Consider the following 21,598-nt stretch of genomic DNA (forward strand, 5'->3'; position numbering starts at 1 on the left):
CATTTCTCACACGAGGATGGAAGGTGGCAATCACGCAGTTTGCCACCGGCTCACAGCTAGCATCGCTGCATCCCAGTCATTTCCACAGCTCAGCAGCGCTCACAGAAAGAACACATGCCTTGCCGTTCTTGCCGTGTTATACAGAGTACCTGTTCTCTGGACCCTTCTAAAAAGATGTTAATATACAGCACCTCTGCTCCAAAAAGTCCCACACACATTTATCTAGTGAACAAGTACACACTTAGCAATTTTAATCAGTCTTTGCAGACAAGTGTAGATATGTATATGCATATATACATATATATATATATCAAAATTGAGAATTTACAAGTAAGATTTGACACAATTGGTCTAGTGGTGGGTTAAGTCCATAGAATAAATCTTAAGTAGGCTACATTTCCTTTGGTGGCATTTTTAGTAATTCAGTTCTACTGCATAGAAAGGGATCCAAAGCTTAAATTTAGCTACTTTTGGAGGGGTCCAGTGAGAAAAAAGAACATGGGTGGTGTTCCACAAAGCAAGCACAGCGTGTGTATGCTGATCCCTGGAGATACCAACGTGTCTGAACTTTGTGCCTAAAAAGTATGAAAATCACACCAGGCGTCCTGGTAGCTGCGCACGTCTGCCGTCTCTGGGATGAGCTATTACAAGCAAAACATGTGGAGAAGCAAAGTTAACAGCAACATTGAATCCTGTGTGTGGTCCAGGCCAAGAAGTAGGACTGAGCTCCAGACCAAAGATGCCTGAAGTGTCCGGTGTCCACCGTGTGGCCTTGCTGACACTGGGGACAGTGAAGCTTGGGACACCATCCCTTCTCCTGCTCACAGGCCCTAGTGCAGGTTAGTCGAGGGGGCCGGGCAGGACGAGCTTCCAGCACGACCGTCCTGTGGTTACCACTTCCCTGGGATGGAAACCCCACACTCATACCAGCCCACGTAGTAGTAGGGGGTTCCAAAACCTATGTTGCCAAAGCTGACTGGCTCCTGGCGGTACTGGCGATAGTAGCCTGGAAGGTAAAAGGAAAGAAAGGGAAAGAATAATCAGTAATATTGTGATTTATAATAGAAAATGTATATTAGGTCTTCATCTCCATTGTTGGCACAGAGCTCCTGAAGCCCTTGGAATTTCCCGAGTGACAAGAGCTGTAAAGCTGTGTGGAACATCATGATGTTCACAGTAAACCCTGTTCAACCACGCGGAGTTTATGCTAATGACGTGACTTTCGGAAAGCATCTAAGGATGAGGGCGGGTCGCCAGAGGAACCAACCGCGTGATTGTGGGGGGGAACCTTCGACCCCGCCCACAACTTGCAGGGAGGAGAGAGGGGCTGGAGATTGAGCTCAATCACCACTGGCCAATGATTTCGTCAATTGTGCCAATGTAATGAAGCCTCCAGAAAACCCCCAAAGGACAGGTTCGGAGAGCTTGCAGGCTGGCGAGCACATGGAGATTCAGGCAGAGTGGTGCTTCGAAGGGGCCTGGGTGCTCCCTGCCTTTCCCCATACCTTGCCCTAAGCATCTCCTCCGCCTGGCTCTTCCCAAGTTCCCTCCTTTTATAATAAACCGCAATTTAGTAAGTGAAATGTCTCTCCGAGTTTTGTGAGCCCCTCTGGCAAGTTAATCAAATCCAAAGAGGGGGTCATGGGAACCTCTGATTTATAGCCTGTCCTTATCAGAAGGACAGGTGACAAGGTGGACTTGTGATCGGCATCTAAAGTGCATGAAGGGGGGCAGTCTTGTAGGACTGAGGTCTGAAACTGCGGCATCTGATGGTATCTCTGGGTAAATGGTTTCAGTACAGATTTGAACTGTAGAGCAGCCGCTGGTGTTGGAGAATTGCCTGGTGGTGCGGGAAAAGAACCCACACTTGGAATTGGTGTCTGCATCGTAGCATCAAAAGCATCTGAACCAACTGGAAGAAGCCTCATCCTAACAACCTCCTTTCGGACAGAAGATTTCTGATAAGTTGTTCTTGTGACAAAAGTTACTTCCAAATAAATACGACCATTTTTGTGTGGAGTCACAACACCCACCCTCGGAGGTTTATCCCAAGGATGATTTGTGGGGATAATCCAGTCTCCACATGTGTGACGCCTCTCTCTCTCTCTCTCTCTCTCTCTCTCTCTCTCTCTCTCCACAGAGGAGGATCATTTTAGTCAATCACAATGGAGCACTCCCAGTAGGGCAGGCCCTGAGCTGGGCAAGCAACCTTAACCAAGATTCCCACAGAATCTGGGGCCCCTGACTTGCCTAGAACCGCAGGCCTCCAAGATTTACCTCTCGGAATCCGCGGTAGACTTTCAGATCTTTCAAGTAAACCTCTCAGAGGAAAGAATCCTGTAGCAGTTCTGACCACTTCTCCTTTCAAGAAGAAGTGATGCTCCAACCTCCTCAAAAAATGTTGGCAACCCAACAACTGCTCTCACCCCTTTGGCCCTGTGTCCTCTTGTACGATGAAAGGTTACCTGCCATTCCGCCAGTGAGTTTCTGATGAACCAGCACCTCTGTTCAGAGCCAAAACCATGACAACAGTCACAGAAACACAGTGAAATACAAATGATGCATTTAATACTAACCCTGGGGCACTGCAAGATCCTGAAACAATTAAGAGATGTGGTGTATTATGCATGTTTATTGTGATTGTTAATTTTCTATGTCAACTTGGCTAGGACATGGCGTCCAGCTATTTGGTCAAATATTATTCTAGGTGTTTCTGTGAAATTATTTTCTAGATGAGATTAACATTTCAATCAGCGGACTTTAAGTAAAGCAGATTACTCTCCACAATGTGGGTGGGCCTCACCCAATTAGTTGAAGGCCCTAGTAGGAAAGGACTGACTTTCCCTGAAGAGAGGGGTCTTCTGCCAGAAGCCTGCCTTTGGACTAACTGCAGCATTGGCTCTTCCCGGGGTCTCTAGCAGGCTTGCTGGCCCACCCTGTAGCCTTTGGACTTGCCAGCCTCCACAATCATAGAGCCAGTTCCTTAACATATATGTTGTTCTGTCTCTCTCTTTCCCTCTCTCCACCTCTGTCTCTTTCCCTCTCTCCATCTCCCGTTGGTTCTGTTTCTCTGGAGAACCCTGCCTAACATACTTGTTTTACTGTTTTGTGTATTTTAATGTATCTTAATTTTTTGAAAATGGGTAATCTTTGTACCACCTATGGTATTTTTTTCCAAACTGAAAAATGTTAAAGATCAGAGCATCTTATATCTTTAAAAAAATGCCAGGTCACTAAACTGCTGGACTTCATTCAGTTGTTCTGTTTGTTTATTTGGGGGCTTGGGGCAGTTAGTAATGTATTACATGTTGTTAACTTTGAGATTAATACACTTACTTTCACCTTGCAATGCCATCATGAAATAGCTGATACATGATCTCCTGAAGCATATCATGGTTGGTTTGTATTTGTTTATTTTTTCTTTCCCTGGACCCTTGTTCATGGCATTCTCCACCTGGAAGGCCCTCTAATCTTTGCATGTATTTTTATGACTCAGCTCAGACTCTGCCTCTTCTGAAAACCTTCCCTGGAAGCCTCAAGCGGCAGCCCCGCCCTTTTTTTTTTTTTGCGGTACACGGGCCTCTCACTGTTGTGGCCTCTCCTGTTGTGGAGCACAGGCTCCGGACGCGCAGGCTCAACGGCCATGGCTCACGGGCCCAGCCGCTCCACGGCATGTGGGATCTTCCCGGACCGGGGCACGAACCCGTGTCCCCTGCATCGGCAGGCGGACTCTCAACCACTGCGCCACCAGGGAAGCCCAGCCCCCACCCTTTGAACTCAGAGAGTAACTATAATCTGCACAATTACCTGACAATGCGACAATCATGTGACTTAACTCTTGTCATTATTTGTACTTTAAGTTGCTTGCTCTTAGTTACCTTTCACATATTTATCCTCCCTTCCCAATTACTGACCATGTTTCCTGAGGGTAGAGGTAAGGTCTAATATTCCTTTGTGTCCCTACCTCTCCAAGGCTCACCCTAAACCCAGCATGTGGTAGGAGTATTTTGTTTCTTCCTTATTTTTATGCTCCAAAATTCTGCTAATATCCATCTTCAAATGGTAAACCAAATGCAGAGCTACAGTGAATTTTCTCCTTATGTCAGCCCTCCTCTCCACCCCCCAGTATATTACACTGGGCCTTGGTTCACATTACCTTGAGTGGTAGGGAGGGCTTCTATGTAGGACTGAGGCCCCGTTCTTCCATCCAGGTGTGAATCCACAAATTGACAATGGTCTTCACCTCTTCCCCAACTGTCCCCAATGCTGTAGAATGTATCTGCGTAAAGGAAGGCGATGAGTCACTGGCTGCTCCAGAACCGCCGCGCTGGCTGAGGGATTTGCACAAGCTTTGAAGTGGGCGCGTGACTTCAGCTCTGTGTGTCGCACTTTCCATGTTTGAAAGATGGTGATAATGGCACCGGTTTCAAAGTGTTATAAGGATTCAGCAGGCTCGTGTGTGCTAAATACTTAGCAATTGTTCATTAAATGGAAACTACTAATATTATAGGCATTTTCAGCCCGTAGATGGGAGACCTTTCTACTCTTTGGTTTAAAAACAAGGAGGAAACTCTGATAGGCAGAGAACGTATCATGAAGTAATTATGAAAAGCATGACTACCTAGAAAAATAGAAGAAACTATTTTCGTACATAACTAGAAGTAGGGGGTGTGTCTGCAGCATGAGGCGCTGTCCTTGGTCCTGAACCAGAGCTGCACAGTAGGGCAAAGGTGTTTCTCTCAACCCTGGGATACCAGACATGGCTGTGTAGCCTCTCCCGGAGCAAAAGGACAGTGTGCAAGAGGGAAAAAAGAGCAGCAAGAAACGAACAGACTGGTTGTAGGGAGAGGCATGTACATGGAGAAATTGCAAGGGTGGGGGATAGTTGGGGAGATTTTGACATTATCTAGAAATGATGAGCAGCAGCAAGAAACAAAACAACAAAAAACCTGACGTCTGACAACATATAAACCAGCTGAGGGCAAGTTTTCTTTCTTTTTAAATGTATGTACTAGAAAAATTAAAAGTTGTGCAAATTTTGAAATACAAAACAATTTTGGGTAAGTGGGTGAGTTAAAACCAGCAGGGGAGAAATGGTACTTTGAAATGTTAGTAGTTCAAAGTAAATACTTATGTTATTCTTTGTTTTAATCCCCTACCATGATGAAAACAGTGTAAGTTTTGGACACAGAACAAATAGTGCACCTCATATATGTTTCACCATCCACACTGTTTCTCTGTAAAGTTGTTCCAATGGCAAAAATCGTAGGGGGTACTTCTCCTCAATACTTCCAGCTTACACTCATACCTTAAAGAAACTTAAAGGCCATTTTTCTTCATTGTTAATGTTATGGGATTAACAACAAAGAAAAACAGCCTTTAAGTTTCTAAGAGAATTTTGGATTTCATTCCTAAAAAGTAGTAGATTTAAAATATATACATATATTCCTGGGTACCTATGTAAATACTAGTCACTCCAGAATAGAGCCTGCAAAACTGGCTTGCACTTGAGCCAGACTGAGATGTGATGGGTCCATACCTCAAATGCATTCTGATGCACCTGCTATGTCAAGTTAGCATCTAATAAACTAAAAGCTTTCCACACCTTCCCATAGCACAGCATCCCTAAAGACCTACCTTTCAGGTTATCACTGAGGTAGATCTTATACCGCAGTGAATTACAAAGAACGACTCCCACAAACTTTCTGTACCACGTCCGCTTCACATACTGTCGGCCGTGGCAGTCCGTGTAGCCAGGGTCATGTTTGAAAGCAAATGGGATCCAGATGGGCTCACCACCTGGACGACACACAGCACACCTTCTAAGTCATGGCGTTTCACAGTGTTTATTCTTGTACAAAATACCGGAGAATTTGATTTATTCACTGGGACTTCCCCTTCTCTCAGGGCTTTTCTGAGCAGTTTTCCCACCTCCCGGTGGTCTCTCTCTCTCTCTGTCTTTTCTCTTCTTTCTTTGTACTGAAGTACAACTGGGGAGTTCCTTGTACCTGAATGCAGTTAACGTGTTTGCATTTCTATAAAGGATTCTCAGAGTAAGAAAAAGCCTAATTTAAGCCAAGGAACATAAGCTATGATGGCAAATTTGACCTTGCAGGGCACGTCACCCTACCTCCCCACCCCCAAAATCCCTCAGCACGGGCACCTCCTGTTCTTGTCACTCATAAGACCAGTCTTGAACTTAAGCAATAGGTCTTTCTTGGTTTATTTGAAAAACAAAGTAAAATTTTGTCGTACACTTAATGCATTTTGCTATCTTTTCAGCAATTTAAAATATTCAAAGGGGTTATGAAAATAAAGTTATCTATTTTCATAGATACTGGCCACCCATAATGGTTTTTATAGATATTGGCTGCTATGGCCCTATTTAAAAATTTCCAGAACATGCTTTTCCCTAGATTAGGATGATGGGTGCAAAGAAACCATAGAAGTTGTCAGAAAATTACGAAAATACAAAAGCGGTTCAGCGCGTCTACTTGTAACCATAACAATCTCATATTCAATATTCAACTTGATTACTAGAATGTCAAGTTTATCAAGAAGACAAACTTACCTGGTGGCCTCACAACAAGCAAAGGATTATCTGTAGAAGGAAAAAGAAATAATTGACTTCACTATTACATCACACAGCCATGCAACTGTTGAAATGGTTTTTTTTTTTTGTAATTAAAAGAACTACCCAAGCTAGAATAGATAAAGAAAGTATAAGATTCATTTGACAGATGCCAAGACATTCCCTTAGTTTTTACTTTCTAGGCATTTCCTTTCAAGAAATACTCTTTTCTATTTATATTGTCTTGTTATTTATATAGATGGTGTGGGTCCTTGACGATAATATTTTGACATTGGGTACCACAAAATAATTCAATACTCATTATGTTTTAAAATGTGTCCATCTTGGAGAAACAGTTCAGCGGTTTCTTAAAAAAGTAAAAACACACACCTACTATGCAATCCATCCATTCTACTCTTGCGTATTTACCCGAGAAATGAAAGCATATGTCCTTAAAAATACTTGTACATGAATGCTCATGGCAGATTTATTTGTAATAGTCCAAAAGTAGGAACAATCCAATGTCTATTAACAGGTGAATAGAGACAAACTGTGGCACATACAATGGAACACTGCTAAGTAATAAAAAAGAATGAACTACTTATAAATATGACAACATGGATGGATCTCAAAAGGATGCTACGTGAAAGAAGCCAGACGAAAGAACTCACACTGTATGATTCCACTGATACAAAATTCTAGAAGGTGCAAATGAATCCATAGTGACAGAGGCCCGTGAGTGGTTGTCTGCGAAGAGGGGAGAGGATGGGCACACGGGGAGGGAAGGGAGGGCTGGATTGTACAGCAGCAGGAAGAAACTGTCGGGGTGATGGAGCTGTGCACCAGCATGACTGCCGGGATGGCTCCAAGGGTATAAACATACCCCAAAACTTCCTCAGCTGTACGTCTTGAGGATGAACAGTTTACTGTGTGCCATTTCTACCTCAATAAAGCTGTTTTAAAACATGTCTATGTCTTAGCCCAAATAGTGCCACTTAATATGAAACTACATTATAAGGAATTCTGCTTTAGAAGAAGTTCATTTTTATAAAATACAGGCCAGGTAAACATGGGCCATCCTTTTTTTTTTTTTTTTTAATTATCACAGAGTAAAATTACTTTTTTAGGGTACACATCCTATGAATTTTTACCACACGTATAGACTCATGGAACTCCACCACGATCACACACAGAACATTTTCGTCCCCCCAGATCTGCTTTGTGCTGCCCCTTTGTACAGACCATTCATTCTGACATCATCTGCTATCTATAAAATAAAGTGACATACCATTAGCTGTAAGTGTAAATGCTTGTTTTACTCTCCTGCTCTTAGGAAATAATCTAACCAAATGGAAGCCACAGCCACGTTAGTGTGGAGCCGACCCAGCTGGGCTTCTGTAAGTGCCTATCTTGGGACCATGGGTACCAACTCTCCGGCCTGGCTTCCTACACAAGAAAGGCTGCCAACCCGGCACCTGCCACCATGGGCCAGCTCTGTGTGTACCGCCTCAGACCATGACCACGGGGACATTTCACTGAAGGGCTGGAGAGCTCTGCATACCAGCATCCCAAAGTAGGGACATCCTCTGAGTGATATTGCTTGCAAGATGGACAGTATTTTAATTAGACCCTCCATGTTAAGTAGAGACATTTTCATCTCCTAGTAAAGGAAGCAACTTAGAGATGTGACTAATTGAAAGAAGCAACGGTCCCTCAGGTCACATGACATTTATGCTCTTCAGCTGTTTGCAATTAAAAGAACAAAAGGAATTTATCTCTGTAACTAAATCTCTACAGATAGATTCAAACTTATCTTTCCCACATGGTTGAAAACTAGATTTTCTCCCCGCCTTTTGATTGGAACTTGACCTTTTCACTTCCCAGGCAGTTCCAGTGAAGATTACTTTAAATTTTATTATCCAACTTTTAGCTCAGCAGAAAGAAAATCATGTTTATCTTATAAAATGACATCCAATATGAACTGATTAAAGAGAAGAGGATTTCACTTCTTCAGTTTTTATTCTATTGTAGACATGATTTCAGACTATTTGTTTTCAAGAAAAGGAAAAAAACGAGGACATGAAGTCACCCATACCTGATTCTGTGACAAATGAGACCGAAGGGCTGATAGGTCCATAGCCGTGAGGATTTTTGGCTTGAACTTTAAAATAATACCTGAAATTGGAAGAAAACATTTTTTGAAAGAGAACCTTGTTTAATTTTTGTGTAATGAGACAAACACCCAAACTATTCAGCACCTACTCCGTGGCAGGGTTTGAGTCCTGTTTTTCACAGATGCATACACCACTGCTATTTCTTCATGTTATTTCTAAACTTTCTCATTTTCGAATAACTTTTCAAAACAATACATGTGACTAATGGGAACAGAGGGGCATACTGGGCAAACAGGCCACTTAGATTGTGTGTGTTATTTAGAGCATCAAGGGTTGAACTGCCCCGCGCAGGCCCGTCCTTGGATGCAATGGTCTCCTCTTGTCCCATCTTGAGTTCTACTGACTGGAGGGGGAAGATGGAGCGGTGAAACGCTTACCAAGCAGAATTCCAATTGTAACCTAATTCTAATCACTGGACTGTGTGTGAAAAAGCAGGATGTTTGACAGTGTGATGATGCAAACCCATTGTTGGCAGGGAGAAGGCTAAGCAGTCCTGAGGCCGGTCTCCTCGGGGGAACTAACACGACAGCAATGTTCTGGGTGCAGGACAAGTGCTATGCTTGGCTCTGGAGCCGTAAAGTCACTGAGTTTCCAGCTTCTGTGCCTCGAGGAAAGAGAAGCAAGTCCGGGAAGGGGAAGAGGAAAAGGCCTGGAGACGCTTTGCTGTGGATTAATCTTTTTCTTGGAACAGAGAATGTGCTAGAAAGCACATTGTCTGAATCAGCCTGTTCATCTAGAGGGAGAATGACAAGCAGGTAGATTGGGAGTCCCAGAGCATCTTACTTTGGACTCTGATGAGCTCTAGGACCAAAAGTGGTGATGAGAAAATACTGGAAACCAACACAGTTCAGACCCACTCTACCTACTGCGCCTCTCCGTGTTGTCCTCCCTTCTGGGATTCCAGGTGTCATCTGTGCTCTCTTAGCCCCTAACTATCAACACTTCCAGGTAAAGAAGGTGGGTAAAAAAATCCCTGTGCGGGGAAGCTCTCCACCACTTCAGAGAGTTCAGAAGGAGTCTTGGTTTCCAGCTAGCAGAAGCTACACTTCAATGTTACAAAATCCTGTATTTGATTGTCAGACACACAGATCACATGCATTAATTAAGACACCCTAAATTTTTAAAAGGAGAATTATTTACATTTAGAGAGCAAAGGCATGTGTCCGCGGCACCTCTGCCCTGGCACCAAGCCTCCTGAGTTTCTGAGCTTCTGAGAACCCCAAGGGAGCCTCTGGTCTCACAGTTACACAGAGATATTTGACTTGGGGTTTGATTAAACAGAGAGCAAAGAAAAGCCCATTCGGTAAAATCAAGTCTTCTTTTAAGCTTTCCAAGAAAGTATATTCACATCTCATTTAGGACAGAATCCTTTTTTAAATGTCATTTTTTTAAATAAAAAAGATATGCACAATTAAGAACATAGGAATTCCCAAATCTCAATTCACTCAGCATTCCGTGTTTTCTCAGTTGTGCGTACTTTTAACTTAGCGGTCGTGGAGTTAAAGGCAGACTTTGCTAGCAGTTCAAGCAGTGGGTTGGGCATACATCAATGATAACAGTCCAACTTTACAGATACTTTTTTTTCCTTAAAAAAATAGGAGGGCTTCCCTGGTGGCGCAGTGGTTGAGAGTCCGCCTGCCGATGCAGGGGACGTGGGTTCGTGCCCCGAGAGGCCCGCGTACCGCAAAAAAAAGAAAAAAAAAAAAAAAAAAAGGAAATCGAAACCTAGAGAGTGACACTGATATTCAGAGGCTACAGGGGACCTTTCTGTTGAATATTTCTCAAGCCATCCCTGGAGCCACGCTGCTACCTCTTCCCCAGACCCACAGAGGGAAACACCCTGTGCATTTGAGGAGATGGCAGAGGGATGACCAATTGCCTGAGAGACTATTCCGATTTCTTGGTTGTATCCATTTTGTTTTACCACTGAAACCTACGTATTCTCCAAATCTACCCTCCTGTCCACACAATAATTCCAGTGCTCCGCAAAGCCCACATGGCCCAGTTCTAAAGATGTGTTTCCACTTGAACTCGCCTAATATGTCAAAATAAGTTTAAATATGCTGAGCTGAAAAACAACATGGGATTATGAAAGGAGTAAAATTCCTATTTTTGAAAACCACATAAGACTTTTTCTACAGACTAAAATGTACATTTCATACCCTGAAGAGTCTCTGTCTCACCCAAGTAACAAAAGCAATCCATGCCTTGCCTTCTTCTACAAGCTTCTGGTGCCTTCCTTTCAACAGCCTCCATGGTGACAAATCTCTGTACTTTAGGTATGGACTTACAATATGAAGATTCCAGAAAGTGATTCAGGGCTGAGTTGGGTGAATAAGGTGGGCAATGCCCACTTAAACTTGTCAGAAAAGAAGATCCAGTTATAAAGAACCAAAGCCAGTTTTTACATCCTGTCTTCTCCTGGGCTGGACCGACTTCTGCGTCTCTTACGAGGACTCTGAAGGGGGTCCTGAGAAGCCCTGAGGACTGTGCAGAGGGTGGGGAGACGCAGCCTCCGTGGAATAAACACGTGGACACCCCAGTGAGCCCATCAGAGACGCCCTGCGTTAGGGGAAACGCGGGGAAAAATGAGCGTCCTTACATTGTGGCACGCTGCCCGGGCTGTAAAAGTTCAGCAGCTGTTGGGGGGTCGGAGGAAGCCTCTGTAGCAGGAAGCACACGCCCTGCTTTCCAGCCGGCCCACTCCCTCCGCAGGACGCACGAACCACGGGGCAGAGGCAGCTGCTGCTCCCAGCCTGTCTATCAGGGCGCTCAGTGTGGGTGGACGCAGGACTTGAGCCTCAGGGGACACTAGGGCCCTCTGGGACCGGCTGGTCCAGCCTCCAGCCTCCTCTCCTCCCCATTCCCCCCCCGCCCCCGACATCAGCCTCCTACTCTTCCTTAAGCCCACCGGCTTCCCAACACCCTTCCTGCCTGGAGCAACTTGACCTGCTCACCCACCTTCTCCAGGTGAAGTGCTGCTTATCTTCCCCTATGGAAGCTCACCTGACTGCACGCTAACCCCCAAGCTCAGGCAAAAAGCCCCCTATCGTACCCTCAGAGCACAGTGTACTTCTCCCTCACAACACTGGCCGGGGAAGGTTCATACTTATGCATCTATAAACTATCTGTCTCCACCAGGCTGTGCGAGCCATGAGGGGCCACGGTGTACTGTGCACCCCTGCCCCACGTCCTCCCCACGCCCACTGCTCTCTCCTGCGTGGAGCCCGGTGCCTGGCCTGAGCAGACACTCAGTAAGCACTTACCGGTGGATCGCGGACACTCAATCATACCTACTGAAAGAACGAATCAACCATCCTACGTAACCGGGCCCTGATATTATTCACAACTCAGCACCAGTTTGGTACCAAAAGTTGCTACAGGAACGCTGGACTGCGGAGGGTGCAGGGCACTGGGATTTGCAAGGAGCCATGCGGCCAAACATCCCAAGGCCTCTTTCAGCGGATACTGAGGCTGTGCTGTAAGAACATCCACTCTGCCCACAATAAAAAAAATGGGACGTTGACTTCGTTTTCTTTAGTTTTATTCTTTTTGCAATGAATCAACTTTTCGTTACTATCAGAGAAGAGCTAAGAAAAGTGCTCTCTCAGTTTCCTGTTTTTTACTTGCTGAATCTCAAAATTTATAACAGTTTATGAGAGCGCAGTCCAAGGGAGCCCAGGACATTAATAGGCCCTGAGGAAAGTTCTCCGCTAGTGCAGAAGTCTCTCAGTGCCCGAGGATACTGTCCAATTTCTATCCCTTTCAACACATTTCTGTTTAAGGAGAGTATTTTGTTCCAATCTCCTCTGTGTTCCTCTGACTCTATAAAAAAATGGGAGACCCTGGGTCCGAGTCACTCTCTTAGAACACTTTGCTATGGAAACACGGCGGCTTGACGTCCACGGTGTGCTAGGGCCGTTCTACAGGCTTCAGAGAGCCGATCGCTAACCGTCAGGCGTTCCGCAGAGCCAGGGTAGCCCAGAATTGGCCATGGTGGGAGAAACTGGCAAATACCATAAACCAGTTGTTATTGCTTTGATTTTTTTTTTCCCAGAGAGCCAGTTTACAAGCATACCACAGCTCGACCACTGTGTTCTTTCCTGATGGCTGTTACCAGCAAAACCAGATAGTATAAAAGAGGAAATGCACGCTCATGCTGTTTGTACCCTCGAAGCAAGTTCTGCGTATTTGACGCTGGGGGCTCACTCTCAGATGGCCCTCTGGCTAGCGAGCCACTGCCCCGACTAGGTTACACGCTTCTTGTAACCGTTATTAATGTGTAAAATACATCTTTCTTGAATGATCTGAACTTGTACAGTATAGAGTCTGAGTCATTGCTGCTCCATCCATGTCACGTACAAAGCTTGCGTTGCCTAAGCCACCATGGGGTGAGTACAAACAGATCGATCCCCTTTCAACACACAGAGCAACCTTTCCTTCCCCAATGGTGGGTAGCTTTAGTCTCCGGAAAAGAGGGAACAAAATAGAAATACAATAATCTAACAATTACGGTGCCCACAGTGCTTTCCCCTAAGAAAAATACATGACATATGGTGAGCATTCATTGACAGTCTATGAGAGCTAACTAGAGAACTCAAAAGAAACCAGAAAGACATTTTTGATTAATCCTTTTCTTTTCAACCTAAGGATATCCATGACCAGGCACATAGGTCTCGTTTTCTGTTTGTAAATGACTGACACATCATACCTTGTGTTTGGCTTCAGGTTCTCAATGGGCAGGTGAGTTACTGACGAAGCTTGGGTGGACCACTTGTTCCTGATGAAGTCTTCATAGGATGCACTGTAAACCAAGTAACCTACAAGTGGAAAGGAGGCAGAACCCAATGAGCATCAAGGAACCACATCACACCAGAGGCATAACCCAGGGGAGGATGACGGGAAGGAAACAGTGGCGTGGAGGCAGCTCTGTGCGAGAAGTCAAGAAGGGGAGTGTGTTGGGTCAGATGGGATAGGACGCTGGTACCCACTGGTGAAACCAGATGACAAAATTAAAGACACTTCCTGATGACGAGCTGGTTCCCTACTTCTCTTCCATGTCCTCATCTCCCACATTCCCTGGCCTTCCTCATCTCCTTAGAACCGGTAACATCTGTGAGCGCGCAGCAGAAGAAAGGAGCAGTGACCTCCACACAAGTATTTAAGAAGCTCCCGGTAAAGATATATACAATCGTCCTTCACGTGAAACGAAGAAACCGTGATGGTGAGTGCGTTGTGTGTGTGTGTGTGTGTGTGTGTGTGTGTGTGTGTGTCTGAAAGACCCCAGACTCACAGTGGGTGATCTCCTCACCTACTGCTATCAGCTCTCCTTTAGTTTCTAGCTGTTGAATAGCTCTGCCTGCCCTTGACCTCGATGTCTAGTGACAACAGTCAGGCAGCTCTTTTCTCTGCCTTATCTGCTGTTAATGGGCCTCAGCGGGTGGGCCCTCAGCCCTGACATCTGCCCAGCCTTCAAGGCTGCCTCGTTAGGCCAAGGGAAGCTCACGTCACAGCTTCACACATTCTTTACTTACGTTGGAAGGAAATCGTTGTCAAGTACTTTCTACGTGCCAAACGTCATGTCGAATCCTTTGGATTAAGTCTTACTTCGATGAATTCTCCTGGTCCTAGTACATGGGTTTCCCTGCCCTCATTCTGACACACGAGGAGACTGAGTCTTAGAGAGGGGGTAAAAATCCGGTCCAAGTTCACATTCGTTCATTCATTCAACAAACATTTACTGTGTGCCTTCTATGTGTCAGACCCTGCACTACGTGCTGGAGGTCAAACGGCGACTCGTTTTATCTAAAACTCCAGGAGCAGTAGGCCAGCAGACACACAGGATTACACAGCCGTGATGAGAACTGAGGAGCAGTCCACGTGCTGGGGGACAGGGGGCGGGCAGAGCTCCCCCAGGGCCCCGAAATGGGGCTGATGACTGAAGGAGGGGAAGCAGCTAAGATGCATGATAGGAGGTGGAGTGGATTCCAGGTAGAGGGAATTCCTGGGCAAAGATGCTGAAGAGGGAGGAGCCAGGAGAAGGCGGAGCCTCCGAGTGGCAGGGTGGGAGGAGGGGCGACAAGAAATGAAGCTGAGGAAGCACAAAATGGAAAAAATATGCAGGGCCCTTTGGTCACGAAGGCTTTTGCTTTTCATTCTAGAAGAAAGGGAACACGTTGAAGGGGTGACACAATAAGACTGTCTTCAGCGCATCTCTCTGGTGCAAAATGGAGGACCGACACGGTGTGGGGCATGGATGGGATGGTCTAGCTAGACAGCTGTCACAATATCCAGGTGAGAGGCGGTGACAACTCAGGTTCCGTGGTGTTAATGGAGGGAAATGGATGCATGCAAGAGAAACCTGAAAGGTGAAGCCGACAGGATTTAGTGATGAACTGAATATGGAGGGGAAATAAAAGGAGATTTTAAGATGACTCCAAACCTTCAAGCTTGCAAAAAATGGGTGGAAAAGTGAGGGCTCCTCTGAGATAGGAAGCCCAGGTGAGCAGGTTTGGGGCTCTGAAGGATCATGAGTTTGATTCTGGACACGCTGAGTCTGAGACGCTTTGGAGACATCCCGGTGACGATGTCAAGCAGACATAATTTTACTGTTTGAGGCTCAGAGGAGAGGCAGGCTGGGCCTTGAGCTATAAACCAATGACTCCCCTCCCAGATGAATTAAAACCGTGTGCGTGGGTAACATCCTGGAGCGAGAGAACGCAGAGTAAGAGGAAAAGAGAACTGAGGACCAAGCCCTCGGCAAGTCCGACCTTTAGTGTTTGGTCAAAGAGGGTGAGCCTGCGAGGGAGACTCGGGTTGAGAGAATTGGATCGCAGGTCAAGGAGGAAAAGATCAACAGCATCAAAAGCATCTAAGAGGCAAACGACTTCATTTAGCAACCTGTTCTCTCTGACTGCCTCCATTAAGACCTGTTCTGGTGATGGAAAGGGTAGATTAGAGTCACACAGCTAACTGCCGAGCGCACAGGGAGCAGAAGCAGAGGCACTGGGCTCTGAAGCCTTTCCACGCTGCTTTCTGGAGGAATTCGTTCTTCTCTTTTTTCAACAAATATTTCATGGCGACCTGGGAAGGGTTGCTGCTCTCGCCACAGGGTTCCCTCCTCCTCTGAGGACAGCCGCATCAAGCCACACATGCTGCATATAACAAAGGCACATCCGCACACATGTGCCCGAGGAGCCCCGTTGTGACGGGTCTGCCCGGCTAATCCGCCTTGAAATCAACTCCATCAGAACCCTGTGCTTCGTCCCACATGCTACGCGGGTTTCTCTGCTTATCCTTGGGTCTGAATTTTTATAATGTGCTATTTGAGCACGTGTAACTCCTGCTTTCTCTGTTCTTATCAAAACCTGTCCTGAAAAACTCAGAGGCCATCATGTGGGTGATTTCCTATGGAGTCACTCCCGATGGAGTAACTGCCTCATTCACTGGGACTGATCAGGGAAAGCAACGGGTTGCAGGCCTACTCACTCTGCAGGAGTTTCATATCGTTTGGATACCACCTGGTTACATGTTGACTCAATCGCCTGTGCAAGAGAGTACAGCTGGTGGAAACCAGCAGAGCGCTCCATATCTCATGGAGCTACCAGGACCCAAATGCCCTGCAGTGGGCCCAGAAGTGTGATGTTCTGTTTGGGTCTAGGAGGTATCTGTGTATCCACTTTGCCTCGCTGTTCTACAGCGAAAAGAGCTGGTGGTTGTTTCATTTGCTGATGAAGCGCTCCCACGATATTCTCTTTTAGCCTCTGGGGTCTAAACAGCCCTGCATATCGCAGGGCTGTCGTGCGCTGAACTATTCCACAGTAAACAGCTTCGCAGTACCAGCACAACCTTCTATCGGGAGTGCCCGAATCCCTATAAATACTTCAGCCATGTTATCTATGCTCGTGGCATGAGTACTCGTGATTAGGGCACTGCGGTTTGGTTTAGGGTTAGGTGTAGGGTATGTGTTGATGAGATGACCTCAAAGTCTCCAGGAAGGCTTGGGATGTGAAGTTAACAAGAGCATGTGTTTCAGAAGCACGCCCTCTATGGGATGATACAGGAACTGCTTCGGAGTTAAGCCCGGTGACATTTACCGGGAGTTCTCTGAAGGCTCCTCACGCGGCAGCCCTTGAGGCATGTCTAAGGTGGCTGGCGCTCTCATCCTGTATCCATCCTTCTGTTTTTCAGAAGCCCCGTGGCTCAGGGCACAGTGGTATATTTATTCTAAGTAACATCTGTTATGCAAGAGATCAAAAGCTAAATAGCTTAAGCTAAGGTTTTCCATTATTTTTTTTCTGTATGCTTACTTGCTTGCTTTTCAAAATTGCCATTCATAAAATCATATTCAGTTAATAAAAGGATTTTCTGGCTGCTTTGACTACAAGCTTTCCTCCTTCTGTTGATTTATTCGTTTTCTATTAGGAACATGCTGGACTTCACAGAAGCTGGCCTCTGCAGCCCATGCAGCTCACAGGCTGGGGGCGACCGTCACTTACAGTTAGACCAAGACTCCGCCCCCTCGATCTGTACCCTCGCTCTCCCCTGGCCCTTCCACCTTACCCGGCACAATACCCAGGCACTCTTTCCTGTGTTCCTTATCCTGGTTTTTGGGCTGCTGTGCAAACTCCATTAGAAAAGTTGCTCTTTGGATGTGCTTGGATATTTTCTTATCATTTTAAGAGATAATGTTGGGGACATAAAGCAAAAGCACTAAAAATTTTGAATTCGATGAACCACACTAGCATAATAGTGACAGATAATATGTCAAACTCTGACTTAACGGCACCATCCCCAGTCCCGAGTCACACACACACACATATGTTCCTTCCTCTTATATAACTAACTGACCCAAAAAGAATCATTTGCAAAAGAAGGGTCTATTCAAAACAACATTAATTCTTTACTGTAGGAACTTATCTCAACAAATTTATCCTCAAATATATCCTTGGCAGAATCAAATGAACTCATGAACATCTCACAGGCCAAGACCTAGGAGGAGGAAGATCCCTGGGCACTTTGCCATCACATCTGGGGCCCATCTAAGGAATTCAGGGACACGGAGACTGGTTTGGAAGCACCCAGCAGACATGGAAAGAAGGGAAGAGGCTATCACGACCCCAGGGTTGACTGTGACTCCGGGTAGCACACAGTAGGAGCTCTTTCATCACCCATGCTGTGGGATCTCATCTTACGTGTGGCTCTGTGGACTCCCTGGCTATTTGCAGGATTACAGAGTATAAGAGATGTAACGACATTTTGCATAGGAGGAAAGCAAGGTCCAGAGAGATGAGGTAGGTAGCTCAAAGTCATAAAAGCCAATTTGGGACTAGGATTCAGGACTTCTGACTTTCATCTAGTGCTCTTCATACTACCCCACAAGGCTTCCCACACTGCCTCTATTTCATCCTTTTAAAAGAAGACATCTGCGTTCATCCATCCAATTCATCCTCCAGTTCATGCATCTGTCCATCCATTTAACCTACCCATCCATCCTCACATCCATCCATCGTTCATTTATCCAGTCCATCCATCCTCACATCCATCCATCATTCATTTATCCAATCCATCCGTTCATGTATCCATCCATCCATCCATCCATTTTCCATCTATCCACTCATCCATCATCCATCCATCCCTTATTGTCTGTATTTCCCACCTGCTGGTTGACAGGAACTCTGAGCATCTGCCTTGGACACACCTGTTATCATATCTCCCGGGGCGGATTTGTCCCAGTCCACAATGACAAATGAGTGGCAGCCTTCCACGGCGACCACAGTGATGTTGCGGGGGGCATGCTGAGGAGGCAGGTCACTCTTCTTCAGGTCGTTCGGAATGATTTCATCCAGGCTGTCCACTTGGAAGTGATCCAGAGCGTCAGTCAGGGAGCACGGGGCAGACGGGTCTTTATTTAGGTACGTCACGTAAGGAGCTGGAAAAGAACAAAGATACCCAGTCGGATTGCTGAAGGCTTTCTCTGGAGGCAGAAACATGATGTCTGCTCCAGGAGGAGACCCCCTGATTCAGCCTCTTCCTACTAAGCATCCAGGGTCATCAGCCCTGACGCCAAACTCAGACGCGCATCCCTAGCCCTCTTGTATGGATCTATATATTTATATCTTTCAACATCATGGTGTCAAAAGAGCTTATCGCCCCATCAGCGTCAATGATTATGATCTTTTAACATCATGGTGTCAAAAGAGCTTATTGCCCCATCAACGTCAATGATTATGACCTCGGTGGTTTTGAAACATCTCTGAGCTACAATCTAGTATAACATAAGCCTGCAGCATTCTGCCATTCCTACGCCCCAAAACTTAGAAGGGTGTGAATCAGCCCAACTTAGAGTTCTCTCAACCTCAGTTCATTCCCTAGGCTGTCTTGGGACCAGAAAAAACCATACACTGATCAAGATACACAGCCTTAGCCTCAGTTCTGGGTGGCCTTCCCTGGGACTTCAGGGACTCACAAAACTACCTGCAATGTCTGCACAGGCCAGGCCTGAATACCCTTCTACAACATTACCACTCAGGACGATGATAGCTACCTCACATTTATGGATAGGCTCAAGCTTTCTCTATACACGTGATCTCAGTAGATACACGGGCCCCAGAATTAAGGCAGGACAAGAACTGATAACCCACACTCCAGCCGAGCCTACGGATGCTGACAGAGGCCCCCAGAGCAGCGGGCAAGCAGAAGCTTTTCCCTCTAGTCCACAGCTCTTCTTATTACATATGCTCTAGAAGTTAGAAAATCCAAGGAATTGGATTTGAGCTTGATACATTCAAGACCCCCAAGTGCTCCCAAGTAACAATTTCTAGAACTTTCTAAACGTTCCATTGCATCTTTTCGTACAGGTTCTCATTCTCAGTGGCTGTGAGGACTGAAAGCAATTTTTAGATCCCCTATATTCCAATACTCTGTATAAAATTAGGCCTTTCGAGCTCGTTCATGATCTCATCAGGAAGTTTGGGGGAGCCGTCTACTACGCTTTATAGAGTTATAGGCATATGAAAATAGCCAGACAATAGTAAGCCTTTCAGGCTTTTAAGAGTTCTTTGGAGCAGTTAATAATAGCACTGAAAGCATTTCTATTTCTGTCACGGAACCACAGAGAGAAAAGTCAGCACATTCGGGGGATTCAGCCAGGCTCCTGCGTGCCATGGCCCAGCATTACCATTTGTCTCAGGACTCCTCCTTCTAATTAAGATTCTTAAAATTCAAAAAAAGAAAAAAAGAAAGCACTTCAAACAGATAACACACACACACACACACACACACACACACACACACAAAGATTCTTGTTCTTCAAGTACGTGTGGTTCAGACACTCAGCACTACATCTTGGCTGGCAAGAGTTGTTCTCTGCTGATGCCAGAACATTTGTTTTGGAAACAGAAAAGTGTGATATTAGTTTAAGCTGTTGCCTGTCTCCACTCAGTAATAACTTATTGTTTTTCCACTTAGTAATATGTTAATCTGTCTTGTTAGCAAAGTTCATTAAGGGCATGGGAAAAGAAGACTCCCAAAGGGAATGAAACACAGTTTAGTGAAACAGAATATCCTCCTGAAATTGTTTTAATAATTGAGAAAGAAGAATAGAATCAGTTTCTAGGTCGCAAGTCCTTGAGGCTAACAAAAACTATAGGAAATAAACTGAAGGGCAAACGAACCTATTTACAAAACAGAAGTTGAGTCTCAGATGCAGAAAACAAAATTGTGGTTACTGGGGGGAAAGAAGAGGGAGGGATAAATTGGAAGATTGGGATTGACAAACACAGTACTATACAGAGAAAAGATAATAAGAACCTGTTGAATAGCACAGGGAGCTCTAGTCAATACTCTGTAATGACCTATATGGGAAAAGAATGTAAAAAAGAGTGGAAGAAAAAACTGAAGGAATGGGCTTCCCTGGTGACCACTAGTTAAGAATCCGCCTGCATATGCAGGGGACACGGGTTCGAGCCCTGGTCTGGGAAGATCCCACATGCCGCCGAGCAACTAAGCCCGTGCACCACAACTACTGAGCCTGCACTCTACAGCCCGTGAGCCACAACTACTGAGCCCGTGAGCCACAATACTGAAGCCCGCACCTAGAGCCCATGCTCCGCAACAAGAGAAGCCACCGCAATGAGAAGCCCGCGCACCACAACTAGAGAAAGCCCGCGCGCTGCCACGAAGACCCAACGCAGCCAACAATAAATAAATTAATTTAAAAAAAACTAAAGGAAAACAGCTTCAGCTCTTTGAAACTCTAAGTAGCCCAATTCAGTAAACCGCTCATCTTTTAGGAAGAAGTTAATGAAGTGCAGGCAAGGCCTAGTGGAAGTCTCATCTCAGAAAAGTTGGCTACAGTAAAAATACTCATACTCCCTGGACTGGTGATTATCGAAAGTGTTCCTTCCTCTTTGTCCACACAAGGCAGCCTCTCTGAACTCTGTTCTGTCGGATCCCAAACGTTCTCCTGCATTCATCCCCCTTCCCGACTTCTGCAGAAAGCAAGCTCATGTGCATCTAAACAGGAATGACTCGCTGAATCAGCCCAAATGGAAAATTCATCCGGGAAAATAAGCCACTGCTGCAAGTGCCTTGGCCAGTCCAAGGGATCAGCTGTGCTCTTCTTCAAGGAACGAAAGTTAAAACCCATGGCTCTCTGATTCAGGAAGTTCTATTTACCAACAAATCGTTTCTTTCCAGCCAGATCGAACTCTTCTTCAGGGTAGGAACTGATGGAGCCTTCCGGGGGGATGACAGCAGGAGTGGCAGCAGGGGTGGAGGGCTTGGTGGTGGCCGGCAGCCTTGAGGTCTCAACTTCATAATCTGAAACGATGCGATGGTTTTGTAATTGGGC

At 45.7% G+C, this 21,598-nt stretch overlaps 1 protein-coding gene across 1 annotated transcript in view; it reads right to left on the minus strand.

Moving 5' to 3' along the window:
• Positions 1 to 223: 223 nt before the first annotated feature.
• The window catches only part of FNDC1 (fibronectin type III domain containing 1), a 45,866-nt gene continuing 24,491 nt past the window's right edge, over positions 224 to 21,598 (minus strand). Inside the window, exons 10-17 of the mRNA XM_060030482.1 lie at positions 21,424 to 21,567; positions 18,446 to 18,676; positions 13,457 to 13,565; positions 8,667 to 8,746; positions 6,572 to 6,601; positions 5,638 to 5,799; positions 4,157 to 4,279; positions 224 to 1,006 (exon numbers count right to left, since the gene is read on the minus strand). Coding sequence (XP_059886465.1) covers positions 891 to 1,006; positions 4,157 to 4,279; positions 5,638 to 5,799; positions 6,572 to 6,601; positions 8,667 to 8,746; positions 13,457 to 13,565; positions 18,446 to 18,676; positions 21,424 to 21,567 — 995 coding nt within the window. The 3' untranslated portion in view covers positions 224 to 890. The remainder of the gene's footprint in view (positions 1,007 to 4,156; positions 4,280 to 5,637; positions 5,800 to 6,571; positions 6,602 to 8,666; positions 8,747 to 13,456; positions 13,566 to 18,445; positions 18,677 to 21,423; positions 21,568 to 21,598) is intronic.

The sequence above is a fragment of the Delphinus delphis genome, chromosome 14 (assembly GCF_949987515.2).
Source record: "Delphinus delphis chromosome 14, mDelDel1.2, whole genome shotgun sequence".
Taxonomy (NCBI): Eukaryota; Metazoa; Chordata; class Mammalia; order Artiodactyla; family Delphinidae; genus Delphinus; species Delphinus delphis.